The sequence below is a fragment of the Rhinoraja longicauda genome, unplaced genomic scaffold (assembly GCF_053455715.1).
Source record: "Rhinoraja longicauda isolate Sanriku21f unplaced genomic scaffold, sRhiLon1.1 Scf001484, whole genome shotgun sequence".
Taxonomy (NCBI): domain Eukaryota; kingdom Metazoa; phylum Chordata; class Chondrichthyes; order Rajiformes; family Arhynchobatidae; genus Rhinoraja; species Rhinoraja longicauda.
Window position 1 is genome coordinate 8612 of NW_027602699.1, and position 13659 is coordinate 22270.

General features: G+C 52.6%; 1 protein-coding gene across 2 annotated transcripts; it reads right to left on the bottom strand.

The window, feature by feature from the left end:
- Positions 1–1286: 1286 nt before the first annotated feature.
- On the bottom strand, positions 1287–13402 carry LOC144591703 (protein lin-7 homolog B). Of its 2 annotated transcripts, none has more exons than XM_078395742.1 (6): positions 13336–13402; positions 11066–11184; positions 9375–9446; positions 8874–9083; positions 5883–6074; positions 1287–2051 (listed from the first exon to the last, which is right to left on the bottom strand). In XM_078395742.1, the coding sequence occupies exons 1-5, from the start codon at positions 13370–13372 to the stop codon at positions 5907–5909; spliced, it is 606 nt and encodes a 201-aa protein (XP_078251868.1). In that variant the 5' UTR covers positions 13373–13402; the 3' UTR covers positions 1287–2051; positions 5883–5906. The 2 variants fall into 2 exon arrangements, with proteins under 2 accessions (XP_078251868.1, XP_078251867.1); XM_078395741.1 differs by having other exon boundaries at positions 1288–2051; positions 5911–6074.
- Positions 13403–13659: the final 257 nt, after the last annotated feature.

The window sequence follows — 13659 nt, forward strand, 5'->3', positions numbered from 1 at the left end:
AGACTTTGTCCAGAATCTTCCTATTGTAACTCTTTCACAGTTTGAGGTACACTTTAAAGAAATACTGCTTCCAATAAACAACATGCCTCACTCTCTCCCACCCCAAGAAATATTCCCTCTTGCATTTTTAATCAGACGAATATGTGCAACAATGACTGGTCACTCTGTTACCCTCGGCTGGGCGGGGGACACAACAGCTACCATGAGAACCAGTCATCTGATGCACTAACTGTGACGGTACGCAGCCAGGTGGGCAGCATCGCCGGCACAGTACTCGCCCAATGGGCCCAATGGCCTTCAGTAACTACTTCACTAAGAACAACAGATGTGGAAGGGAACCAGGGCAGGCTGTTGCTCATCCCAGTGAGATAGTGGTCCGTGCTACATTCACAACACAACCGGTAAGAAACAGCACACCGTCCCGGTAGGAAAGGTGATTGCTGCACCCTGAAGATGGATTATGAATATGACATCTTTACCAGAATACCAGAAGATGGATTATGAACTATGGCAGTCCACACCTTTACCAGAATGCAGCAAATCCAGGAGGGAGGGGGAGGAGGGGGGGGCAGACAGCACCGTGAGAAAGTCAGCTAAGGAGAGGCTTTAACACATGTCACCCGTAAGGACAGTGTGGTCTTGGGTCTGGGCTCAAACCAGGGTGTTGAGCCAGGATACCAAAGCACCACTTTACAGGCTGTTACCATCTGCCCAGAAGGAACCAGGTTGACATCAGATCAATGTTTTTTCAGGTAAAGTGCAGTCAGTTGCTCACATAAAGACAAAAATAATTAGTGCTGTTATACAATTGTTCACCAGATATTTCTTCCTGGGGGACTGAGGGAGGAGGGGGGAGGAGACTGGATTCTATTGGGAATGGAACAATCCGTTACAGAACCTGAATCATAAATCAATCCCAGTCGTTTCACATTTAAAGCTTTTCCACAAATAGTTGCAATTCCCTTCAGAGTTCCAAATTATTAAATAGTGCCTCTGCAATTTCAATAGGTAACAGATCTCTCAGGTAACCAGGTCTGGTCCAGGTTTGTCTGACCCTGTCCCATTAAACAAAGCCAAATTCAAACTGAGAGGAACAAAACTATGCGGCACGGTAGCGCAGCGGTAGAGTTGCTGCTTTACAGCGAATGCAGCGCCGGAGACACAGGTTCGATCCTGACTACGGGTGCTGCACTGTAAGGAGTTTGTACGTTCTCCCCGTGACCTGCGTGGGTTTTCTCCGAGATCTTCGGTTTCCTCCCACACTCCAAAGACGTACAGGTATGTAGGTTAATTGGCTGGGTAAATGTAAAAATTGTCCCTAGTGGGTGTAGGATAGTGTTAATGTACGGGGATCACTGGGCGGCACGGACTTGGAGGGCCGAAAAGGCCTGTTTCCGGCTGTAGATATATGATATGAAAACGTCAAGTTGAGCAAACACAAACCTCGTTTGCTTGCTAAATAGAAATGTCTTAAAATATAAATGTTAAAAGTAAACTTGTAGTTCTATTCCTAAACAGATCTCTGATCCAACTAAGCACCTTTGCCAGTGGAATTCCTATTAATGAATGAATAACTCAAATCATGGAGTTGAAATGTTACCTCAGGCCTCGGAATGAAAGAACCCATTGAGAGCAGGGAAAAGAGATAAGTGAAAACATGTTGTTCAATTCACAGGAACTAGGAGCAAACACCTTTGCCAGATGGTGATCCCAGCTCTTTGTAAACTCATGAAATGTAAAGGGGTATCACCTTCAATGAGAAACGTCCTTCATGTTTGCTCAGCTACACCTTGACCACATTAATGGACTGAAGCACCCACCGCACATGCCCAGACCCCCAACCCAACAGCCTCTCCCAACAACACATGCCGGCATTTATTCATGAAAAGATGATACCTCTGAACAGTGTAATTAAGCGCGTCGTTTTTCATGGTCAGACCTAAAGTGTGGGGTCACTTGGCTACACGCACAACAGCTGTGTCACATGCTTGGTAGTAGGCCCACCTCTGGAAACAGGAGCTCTGGGTGGCTATCCTCTTGATTCCAGCGACCTGCACAGAGAACGAGAAGTAAAAAGCTGCAGAATGTCACATCCAGTAACCTCAGCCTCCCCCCACAATTACATCTGTCATAAAGAATATGAACACGTACTGTTCTAAACATTTACCATACCTCCCAAACAAGATATGAATCATATACCATGCCCGTACTTCATTATATGCGTTGTAACAGAATGAGACTGTCTCACATCAGTGCTCTAATCCCAGTTTACAAACATCACACATTATAACCGGGCCTGGCTCTGGGCCAGTGGGGCTGGGCTCCAGGTCAGATATGCATCGGCCAGGGTCAGGCAGGGTCTCTACTCCACAGGTTAGCGTATTGCCACCTGTCCTTGGCTCATTCCCAATTGATTGCACCATAGAGATTAAAACAGGAAATGCTGAAAATACTCGGCAAGCCTGGCTACATCAGACAGAGTTAATGCTTCACTTGTGACGGAGGGTCTCGAGCTTGAAACATCGACTCAGTTCCCTTTGCACAGATGCTGGTGGGCTTGCTGAGTCTTTCCACAATTTGGTTTCAGTTTTAGAATTCCAGCACCTGAGGTGGTTTTGATCCACATTTCAGACCGAGCATGAAAACATCTCAACAACCCCAGTCGTGCTCACCTGCGCCATAACCCAGACCCAGTCGTGCTCACCTGGGCCGTAACCCAGACCCAGTCGTGCCCACATGGGCCATAACCCAGACCCAGTCGTGCTCACCTGGGCCATAACCCAGACCCAGTCGTGCCCACCCTGGGCCATAACCCAGACCCAGTCGTGTTCACATGGGCCATAACCCAGACTCGGTCATGCTCACATGGGCCATAACCCAGACCCAGTCGTGCTCACCTGGGCCATAATCAGTTTACGTTTCACCTTTTATCTGAGCAGATCTCTATTTTGTATATGTTTATATATTGGCTCTGAAGACAAGCATTGGTGGGAGAACATGTGACGGCAACAGTCTTTCTGCCCCCAAAATCACAAAACCACATCTCAAAGCAATCTCATCCAACCATGAAGCTATGACTTTACTAAAGACTCGTATCAGATGGTTCCTCTGGGTATTCCTGCAAGGAGCTCAGATAGGTTTGAGAATGTATTTACTCTGGAGCAGCCAAAATATCAAGGTGACTTGATTGAAATTTGTAAATAATGAATGGGATTAATGGTGTGGGTATTGATCATTGTATCATAGCGTGGTGAATGGGGCGGGCACGGAGATGTGAATTAAACCATGAACCAAAACACTGGGCGATTCCAGGGGAGCTGTGGGCCTCTGGAATGAGTTACAGCCCCGTGTGGGAGCAGTGACAGTCTGCACTGCACGCCTGTGGGAAGGAGTGGGCAGTGTTCCTGGCAAGTGCTGAGATCACAACCCAACACCGGGCACTGACCGACACCGGGCACTGACCGACACAGGGCACTGACCGACACCGACACCGGGCACCGACCAACACCGACACCGGGCACTGACCGCCACCGGGCACTGACCGACACCGACACCGGGCACTGACCGCCACCGGGCACTGACCGACACCGGGCACTGAACGACACTGGGCACTGACCGACACCGGGCACTGAACGACACCGGGCACTGACCGACACTGGGCACTGACCGCCACCAGGCACTGACCGACAACGGGCACTGACGCCACCGGGCACTGAACGCCACCGGGCACTGACCGACACCGGGCACTGACCGACACCGGGCACTGACCGACACCGACACCGGGCACTGACCGACACCGGGCACTGACCGACACCGACACCGGGCACTGACCGCCACTGGGCACTGACCGACACTGGGCACTGACCGCCAACGGGCACTGACCGCCACCGGGCACTGACCGCCACCGGGCACTGACCGACACCGACACCGGGCACTGACCGCCACCGACACCGGGCACTGACCGACACTGGGCACTGACCGACACCGGGCACTGACCGCCACTGGGCACTGACCGCCACCAACACCGGGAACTGACCGACACCGGGAACTGACCGACACCGACACCGGGTACTCACCGACACCGGGCACTGACCGACACTGGGCACTGACTGCCACCGACACCGGGCACTGACCGACACCGACACCGGGTACTCACCGACACCGGGCACTGACCGACACTGGGCACTGACTGCCACCGACACCGGGCACTGACCGACACCGACACCGGGCACTGACCGACACCGGGCACTGACCGACACTGGGCACTGACCGACACCGTGCACTGACCGACACCGACACCGGGCACTGACCGACACCGACACCGGGTACTCACCGACACCGGGCACTGACCGACACCGGGCACTGACCGACACCGACACCGGGCACTGACCGACACCGGGCACTGACCGACACTGGGCACTGACCGACACCGTGCACTGACCGACACCGACACCGGGCACTGACCGACACCGGGCACTGACCGCCACCGGGCACTGACCGACACCGGGCACTGACTGCCACCGACACCGGGCACTGACCGACACCGGGCACTGACCGACACCGATACCGGGCACTGACCGACACCGGGCACTGACCGACACCGATACCGGGCACTGACCGATACCGACACCGGGCACTGACCGCCACCGACACCGGGCACTGACCAACACCGGGCACTGACCGATACCGGGCACTGACCGACACCGGGCACTGACTGCCACCGACACCGGGCACTGACCGACACCGGACACTGACCGACACCGACACCGGGCACTGACCGACACCGACACCGGGCACTGACCGACACTGACACCGGGCACAGACCGACACTGGGCACTGACCGCCACCGGATACTGACCGACACCGACACCGGGCACTGACCGACACCAGGCACTGACCGCCACCGACACCGGGCACTGACCGACACTGACACCGGGCACTGACCGCCACTGACACCGGGCACTGACCGACACTGACACCGGGCACTGACCGACAGACACCGGGCACTGACTGACACCGGGCACTGACCGACACCGGGCACTGACCGACACCGTGCACTGACCGCCACCGACACCGGGCACTGACCGACACCGGGCACTGACCGCCACCGACACCGGGCACTGACCGACACCGGACACTGACCGACACCGACACCGGGCACTCACCGACACCGGGCACTGACCGCCACCGAGCACTGACCGACACCGACACCGGGCACTGACCGACACTGACACCGGGCACTGACCGACACCGGGCACTGACTGACACCGGATAATGACCGACACCGACACCGGGCACTGACCGACACCGGGCACTGACCGACACTGACACCGGGCACTGACCGCCACCGAGCACTGACCGACACCGACACCGGGCACTGACCGACACTGACACCGGGCACTGACTGACAGACACCGGGCACTGACCGACACTGGGCACTGACCGACACTGACACCGGGCACTGACCGACACCGGGCACTGACCGACACCTGATACTGACCGACACTGACACCGGGCACTGACCGACACCGACACCGGATACTGACCGACACCGACACCGGGCACTGACCGACACTGACACCGGGCACTGACCGACACTGACACCGGGCACTGACCGACACCGGGCGTTGACTGACACTGAGGAAGACTCGGGTGGTAATTATACAGACTGGTTGCCATCATCTGTGTCTCCATAATCTCATTGAGTGCTGTGACATGGATGACATGGGTGCAGAGGCCGGGGGGGGGTGCATGGCCAGGGTGTCCCAGGTTGGTGAGCCGTTGTGGGGTGGCTATATGGAACAGCTCCCTATCCCTGAACATTTGCAGGAAGGTTTACACGAACGTTTCTGTGACTGTGCCAGTCACAAGGTGGACATTACCGGCAGCCTCTGCCTTGCTGAGACCTACGAGTAGCTGGTGTGTTGCTGCCTGCGTCGAGCTGTCCTCATCTTCTCAAAGCGAGCCTCCATCTCCTCCAGCACCTTGGGCGTGTAACGCACCACCAGTTTCACCGTGCCCTGCGCCGCCTTCAGCAGCTCCACTGCCATCTCGTGCTGCTCCCCCTCCACGCTCTGCACAGGCGGCGACCAAAGAAAGCAGCCGTGAGTCTCAGTGGTGCCATGGAGTGAAACATAGCTTTCCAAACAATAATGCGTCGACTACCACTCCTGTGTCTTGGCCCTTTGCCTCAATCAAACAGCGAGGCTGGGTGAGGAATTACATGACACATACAACACAGTAACAGGCCATTCGGCCCAACCAGTTCATGCTGACGTTTAAGTTCCACTCTGTCCTCATTTAAACCTGTCAGCTCAATCCTCTATATTCTTCCACATCATGCCCTTGTCCAACCTCCCATTAAATGCATCTGTGAGATTTGTTTCAAACTCAGCTTTAAGAAAGAAACGGCAGGTGTTGGTGCCAACAGAGTGGTGGAGGAGTCTGGGGAGAGGGACTCGGGGAGTGGTAGACAAGCTATGGGGCGAGGAGGAGAATGGGGCAAAGTGTATCAGACTTTCTGTGGAGTCGGCACTGAGCAGAGAGGACATCAAACAGGCCAACAGAGGCACAGGCATGCAGAGCCAGCACAGACATGCATTAGGAAGAACAGCAGCACAGGCATGCAGGGCCAGGACAGCCATGCATCCAGTAGCACAGCAGCACAGGCATGCTGAGCCAGCACAGCCATGCATTACATAGCACAGTAGCACAGGCATGCAGAGCCAGCACAGACATGCATCCAGCCCCCTCCACAGCCGCGATCTGCAACATCTCGGGAAAAAAAGTGCAAGGCAGAATAAATATTCTGTGTGTTTGTGAGGTGCAGTTGTTGCCAAAAGGGAAGGATCGATGCCCACTGCACCACATCCACCTCTTGCACAGCACACCAGCAGTGTTAGCCACCACAGCCCTGCTTGGCGGCAGGCGAAGGAATGTCTCCACAGTGCTGACCGTTTACCACAGCCTTGATGCTGGAACAAGAACTACACCTTTACCACACAGGTACCGCAAGCACAGCTATTTACACGACATGCTCTTTAAACGGACATTGTAAAGGGGAGCACAGCATGTGTCCTGTGGCTGAGCATGTCCAACCTGTCAACCTTGGTCACCAGACAAGGTGCATGAATACACTGAGACTAGAAACAGAACAGGTGACACTCCATCAGGGGGAAGGGACTGTTACATAAAAGCCCATGGTGAGGGGTAATATCTCCCCCCCTCAGGGGCACCCATGACTTATGGTGTTTCTCTGTCCAAGGGTGTAGAGGAGACAGAATGTATTCAGAATGCAGACTGATAAGATTGTTGGGGAACCGAGAGGATGGGGAGAGAGCGGTACTGAGGCAGAACTGGATCGGCTGTTGTCTTGTTTAGCGATGGAACTCATGTTCTTAAGAGGGTCCCAGCCCAAAACATCACCTGACCCTGTCCTGCACAGATGCTGCCTGGCTGCTGATGCACTCCAGCACTGTGTGTGTGTTCTTTTTACAACCTATTCCTGCTCCTGTTTCTTATAATATATTCCTTTATTCGTCCCACACCGGGGAAATTTACAAAATTTAATAAATTGTGTTTATTATTTTTATTTCAGATCCTCAGCAACAGAGATCCTATAGCCGAGGCAAGGTCTATCACCGTAACAACCCAACAGTGGGTTGAAAGATACGGGTGGGGTTAACTCCGACCTTTGTGAAGGCTGGAAGAGAGAAACTGCTGGCCCATGTGTCAGGCAAGTCGCTGGCACCAGGCAGACTCTGCCCAAATGACCATCGCTCACCCTGACTGGAACTCGCCAGTCTTCAAGCTGGAGTACCCACGTACAGCTCTGAGCCCTGCACATTGTGGCTAAACCTGCCCTGGAAGCGGTGCAGTGTAGATTCACTGAACCACATCGAGTGAGTCACAAGCTAAACAAACTGAGGGCAAATCACAGCGACACAGCTTTATTTCCCCTGGGTTCAGGGGCAATCTGAGTAACGTTTGAAGATAAGGATGTGTGGATCAAGAGAAATTACTGCTTCTGGAGATGAGAACAGGAACGAGACGTTCACTATAAAAGTAGAGATAGATTGCTTGGATCTTGTGTCAGGAAGAACTTCTTTGGATGGAGACTGTTGGGAATGGAGACCTCTCACCCCCAAAGGTTGAGCAGACTTGAAGTCACTAACAGTGCTGAACCTTAGATTGATGGACACAAAATGCTGGAGTAACTCAGCGGGACAGGCAGCATCTCTGGAGAAAAAGAATAGGTCACGTTTCGGGTCGAGACCCTTTTAAAGATTGATGGAATGCTGTTTGCTAACACTTGCAGGGATACGTGGGCTAGCTTCAATGCTCTCTCTGGCACGTAACAGAAAGGCACTGCTCAACACACTTGCTCATCACCCACTCACTCTATCAGTCTATGAGTGTTTGACAGCACTGGGCCTCTATTCACTGGAGTTTAGAAGGATGAGGGGGGAAACTTACTGAATAGTGAAAAGCTTGGATAGAGTGGATGTGGAGGATGTTTCCACAAGTGGGAGAGTCTAGGATCAGAGGGCACAGCCTCAGAATAAAAGGACGTTCTTTTAGGAAGGAGATGAGGAAGAATTTTTTTTAGTCAGAAGGTGGTGAATCTGTGGAATTCTTTGCCACAGATGGCTGTGGAGGCCAAGTTAATGGATATTTTTAAGACAGGAAAAGATGGATTCTTGATTGGTACCGGTGTCAGGGGTTATGGGGAGAAGGCAGGTGAATGGGGTTAGGAGGGAGAGATAGATCAGTCATGATTGAATGGTGGAGTAGATTTGATGGGTCGAATGGCCTAATTCTGCTCCTATCACTTATGACCTTATAAACAATGTATATTAAACGTGATCACCCACCACTCCATTAACGGAGAGAAGCTGATCTCCACGTTTCAGTCCCCCGTGTCTGTCAGCTACTCCTCCGGGAATGATCCGGGAGATGTAGATGGGGGAGTTCTGCTCCTTCCCACCCATGATGTTGAAGCCGAGCCCCTCCTCGGTCTTGGGAAGCTCCACAACACGAGGGTGAGCGTGCCCCTCACTGGCTGCAAACGCTGCCACCGTCGCCTGCACTCCGGGAGGGAAGACATTAGTCGTCAAGCAGGGAACTACGACAGACAGACTTGTATTTATATAGCCCCCTTCACATTCTGACCACAAAGAACTAAAATCATTTTACAGTCAACAAAATACTTTCCAAAACATTGTCACCGTTTGTATGAATGGAAGCAGGTAATGTGTGCACAGCAAGATCCCACAACTAGTTTAGACTCGAGCTGAGCTCATGAAAGGAGCTATAAGAATGTACACCACCCCAGAGAATCTGGACATGACCTGCATCCAGCAACTGATCATTACCTTGGCTGTCGCATGAGCTCTGATCTCGGGGCTGCCATTGATGTCAAGTGTCTCGTACAGCTGTTCATATACCTGGAATGAGAAACATCCCTTCATTAAGAGTCCTCACTCTTGCAACGCGCATTACACCACTGATCCTGTCCAAAGGGCAACTATTGTGAAGTAACAAAACTACACGAGGAAAGATAAAATAAATGGCAGGTAAGAATCATCTCTGAGTATGTGTGGTGTTGCTAATCTTGTCAGACACCACTGCTAAAGTTCACCCATGCCAGCACAAGCCAGTCCCCATCTTCAGGACCCTCAGGGGAAATACAGAAGCCTCTGTAGCAGAGCGAGCCCACGTTACCCTGCATCATTAATGAGCTGCACTATGCTCTTCAGAAATTAGTGGAATAGACTAATAACTATAATTACCCAAGAACAATAGTTATTCACTGGTGGATTATAAACTAATACCAACCTATCTCCTGTGGCATCTTCATGGTATAATTATAACAACAGGACCATTAATCAACAGTAGGCAGCATGTTTGCCTGCAAGATTTTTAAAAATGACTCGTGGATCCCCCCATGGAGTTGCACACAGAATAACCATGGAATGTAGGCTTCAGATGAAGCCGTGTTAGGTAGCAAGAAATAACTCGCAATGCAAGTCTGCTCCACATCCGTATCAGCCTCTCTCATCACCACTTGTACGTTGTGGATGAGAGTGAAGGGAAAGGCGTGTGTGCGTGTTTGTGTGCGTGTGTACACTTGCCTGCAGGAGATGTCCTCAGTGTGTCTACTGTACGGAGGGATGGAGTGGACACGTGTGACTATTGGACAGAGGGATGGAGTGAAGAATGATCTACTGGACTGAGTGGACAGTGTGTCCACTGGACGGAGTGGACAGTGTGTCCACTGGACTGAAGCATGATCTTTGTACAGTCCGATCCCATTGCATGCAGGGTTTTGGAGAGTGAATGTATGATAGGTTGATTAGTATCACAGTTGTAAACAAGTGCAGTCTTCAGGTAAAGTCTGCCTGGTGGGTGTGTGGTGGAATGGACGGAGGAGATGGGACGGAGGCTTTAGGTACAAAGCAGCACCAGTGAGCATAGAGGGACGTATAGTCTGCAGGGGTTTCCACTCCAAATGTAAATAACCGAACTGGAAGATTGTCCCAACTATTTCCCAGGGTGAAAATTCCATACTATAATCGCATTCCATTTTAAATCTTCATAATTATTTTTTTTGTTTTAAAAGGATGTCAGAATAAAATATGGGACTGAGCTTTAGGGAAGCACAAGGGGGAAGTCAGAGGGGGGAATCAGGAAAAGGAGGAGCACGCAGAGTGGTTTACAAGATAAGGTTCACTGAGTTGTGACTGCACACTGAACAGACTGAGTTTTGCACAGAAGGTAGACACAAAATGCTGGAGTAACTCAGCGGGTCAGGCAGCATCTCTGGAGAGAAGAAATAGGTGGCGTTTCAGGTCAGAGGCCTTCTTCAGACTGAAAGATAGGGGTGAGGGTTGGGGGACCCGAACTGTCACTCATTCCTTCTCTCCAGAGATGCTGCCTGTCCTGCTGGATTACTCCAGCACTTTGTGTCGATCTTCGGCGTAAACCAGCATCTGCAGTTCCTTCCTGCACACCGAGATTTTCGCACACGTGTGAGCATTGGCACAGTCGAGAACCACACACTGACCTCTCGGATAGCGGAGCAGAACTTGCTCTGAAGAACTCGCTGCAAGGTCTGCAGCTTCTGTGGTGGAACGTTGCCACTTCGCTGTAACTTCTCCAGCAGTTCAATGGCCCTGGCGACATCTGGAACACATGGGAGCAGGAGAGGAGAGTGACGCTGTGCAGAGCCCACTGGACCTGGGATCCTCTTCCCCCCAGCTTCAGGGCTGCATACGTAAGTAACTCCAGGACATTATCTCTCTGATGTTAACTCAGCTGCTTTAGCACAGATGCTGCCTGACCTGCTGGATAATTTTAGCTCAATGTTTTTATTATGCATCTGCAGCATCTGTAATTCTTTTGTTTTTCAAGGTTGCAGAGAACCTTTATAAAACACAGATTAAGTCGCAACTGGAATATCTCATACTGTAGTGGCCTGGCGGAGGCCAGAGAAAAGGCAAGACGCCAGGCCTGATCCGCCACAATACTATTTCAAGCTACCGCAAATAAAGGAGGTCTTGCAAGTCTGAGGGAGGGTGCACAAAAGATGTACTGGAATGATTTGAAAGATGTTATGGTTAATTAAATGGAAAATATGCAAATATTTAGCAGGGTAGATTGCATCTGTGGAGAGAGAAATGGAGTTAGCATTTCACGTCAGCATAGATATGGTGGGTTTAAGGGCCTGTGTCGGCATTGATTGCCTCGATGAGTAGACTGAAGAAAGTTGGATTGTTTATTCAAGAGCAGGGAGGAGATGCAATAGAGGTGTCCAAGTTCAGTGTGGATTTAAACAGGACACAGATAGAAGCTGCCCCACCTGTGTGTTCATGGACAAGAGTACTCACAGTGACAGGCAAAGGTTGAGAGGGAATGATAGAGCAGCCATGATTGAATGGCGGTGTAGACCCGATGGACTGAATGGCCTAATCCTACTACAATGTCCTACGGTACTTGAGGGAAAGGAAAGAGGGATCAGAACCTGAAAGACAACGTTTTCACATAAATGTGGTGGATATATGGAACGAGCTGCCAGAGGAAGCAGTTGAGACAGGTACAATAAGAGCATTTAAGAGGCATTTGGACAGGTACATGAATAGGAAAGGTGTTGAGGTACGTGGGCCAAATGCAGGCAGGTGGGATTAGTATAGGTGGGGCATCTTGGTCAGCATTGGCGAGTTGGCTTGAAGGCTCTGTTTCCGTGCTTGGTGACTTTATGACTTGGCCTGCAACAAACTATGTCTTGGTGTCATAGAGTCACAGAGTGATACAGTGTGGAAGGGGCCCTTCGGCCCAACTTGCCCACACCAGCCAACATGCTACACTAGACCCACCTGCCTGCCTGCAAGCACTGGTAATTCAGTCCTTGTCGAGATGTCTCCATGTTCTGAGAATATCTCTTGGGAATCGACCCCAGTTTTAACCACCTTCTGCTGGAAATTTCAACAATAATACAACTCCTAACCTCTCAACTTTAACTCACGCTCTTTGTATTCAAAGGTGTTCTACTATTTACACTATCTATGTTACCCTATCTGTAATTGGAAGAACATTTCCATTCTAGTCCTACAGTTCAGACAGTGGAGAGCTCAAGAGAGGCTGGTGGTAAGGTGCTTTGAGATGTCCCGAACTGTCCGGCGTCACATAGCCTGGGCCCAGGCCCGGCCCTATCTCTCTCATAACCTGGGCCCGCGGCACCCAACCCCCCACACCCCAGGGGCCTCACACACACCCGACCCCCCACACCCCAGGGGCCTCACACACACCCCCGCTCCTCACACACCCGGTGCCAAGTACACACCCCCCACACACCTGGGGCCCCACCCCCACACCACCCCCACACAAACACACACCCCCTCCCAACACACACACGCCCCCACACACACGCCCCCATACACACACCCCCACACACACCACCCCCACACACACACACACGCCCCCATACACACACCCCCACACACACGCCCCCACACACACGCCCCCACACACACTCCCACCCCCCACGCCCCCACACACACTCCCACCCCCCACACACGCCCCCACACACACGCCCCCACACACACTCCCACCCCCACACACACTCCCACCCCCCACACACGCCCCCACACACACGCCCCCCCCCCCCCCCCACCACCCTCCGGATCTCAGTGATGGCGTATCGGCAATCAAACACCAGCGCGCCCCCAGCCCTGGCCCGCGGACACACCCGGCACATCGCCCCCCTCTCCCTCTCTCCCCTCTCCCCCCCCCAGGGCCCGGACATATCCCCCCCGGCGCGGCGCCCCCCGCCTCCACCTCTCTCCAATGACAGATTCTCCGCCAGCGCCGCCATGGTGAAGCCGCTGTCACGTGACCCGCCCTGGCGACGCCCCGCCCCTAGTGCCATGGCAACCACTCCTCCCTCCCCCTGCCACTGGCGGCGCTGCTCCACCGCCGGACCCGCTGCCACCCCCACTCCCGCCACTGGCGGCGCTGCTCCACCGGCCGGACCCCCTACCACCCCCACCCCCGCCACTGGCGGCGCTGCTCAAGTCAAGTCAAGTCAAATTTATTTGTCACATACACATACAATACAATACAATACAATATATCTTTATTGTCATTGTACCCAGGGGTTCA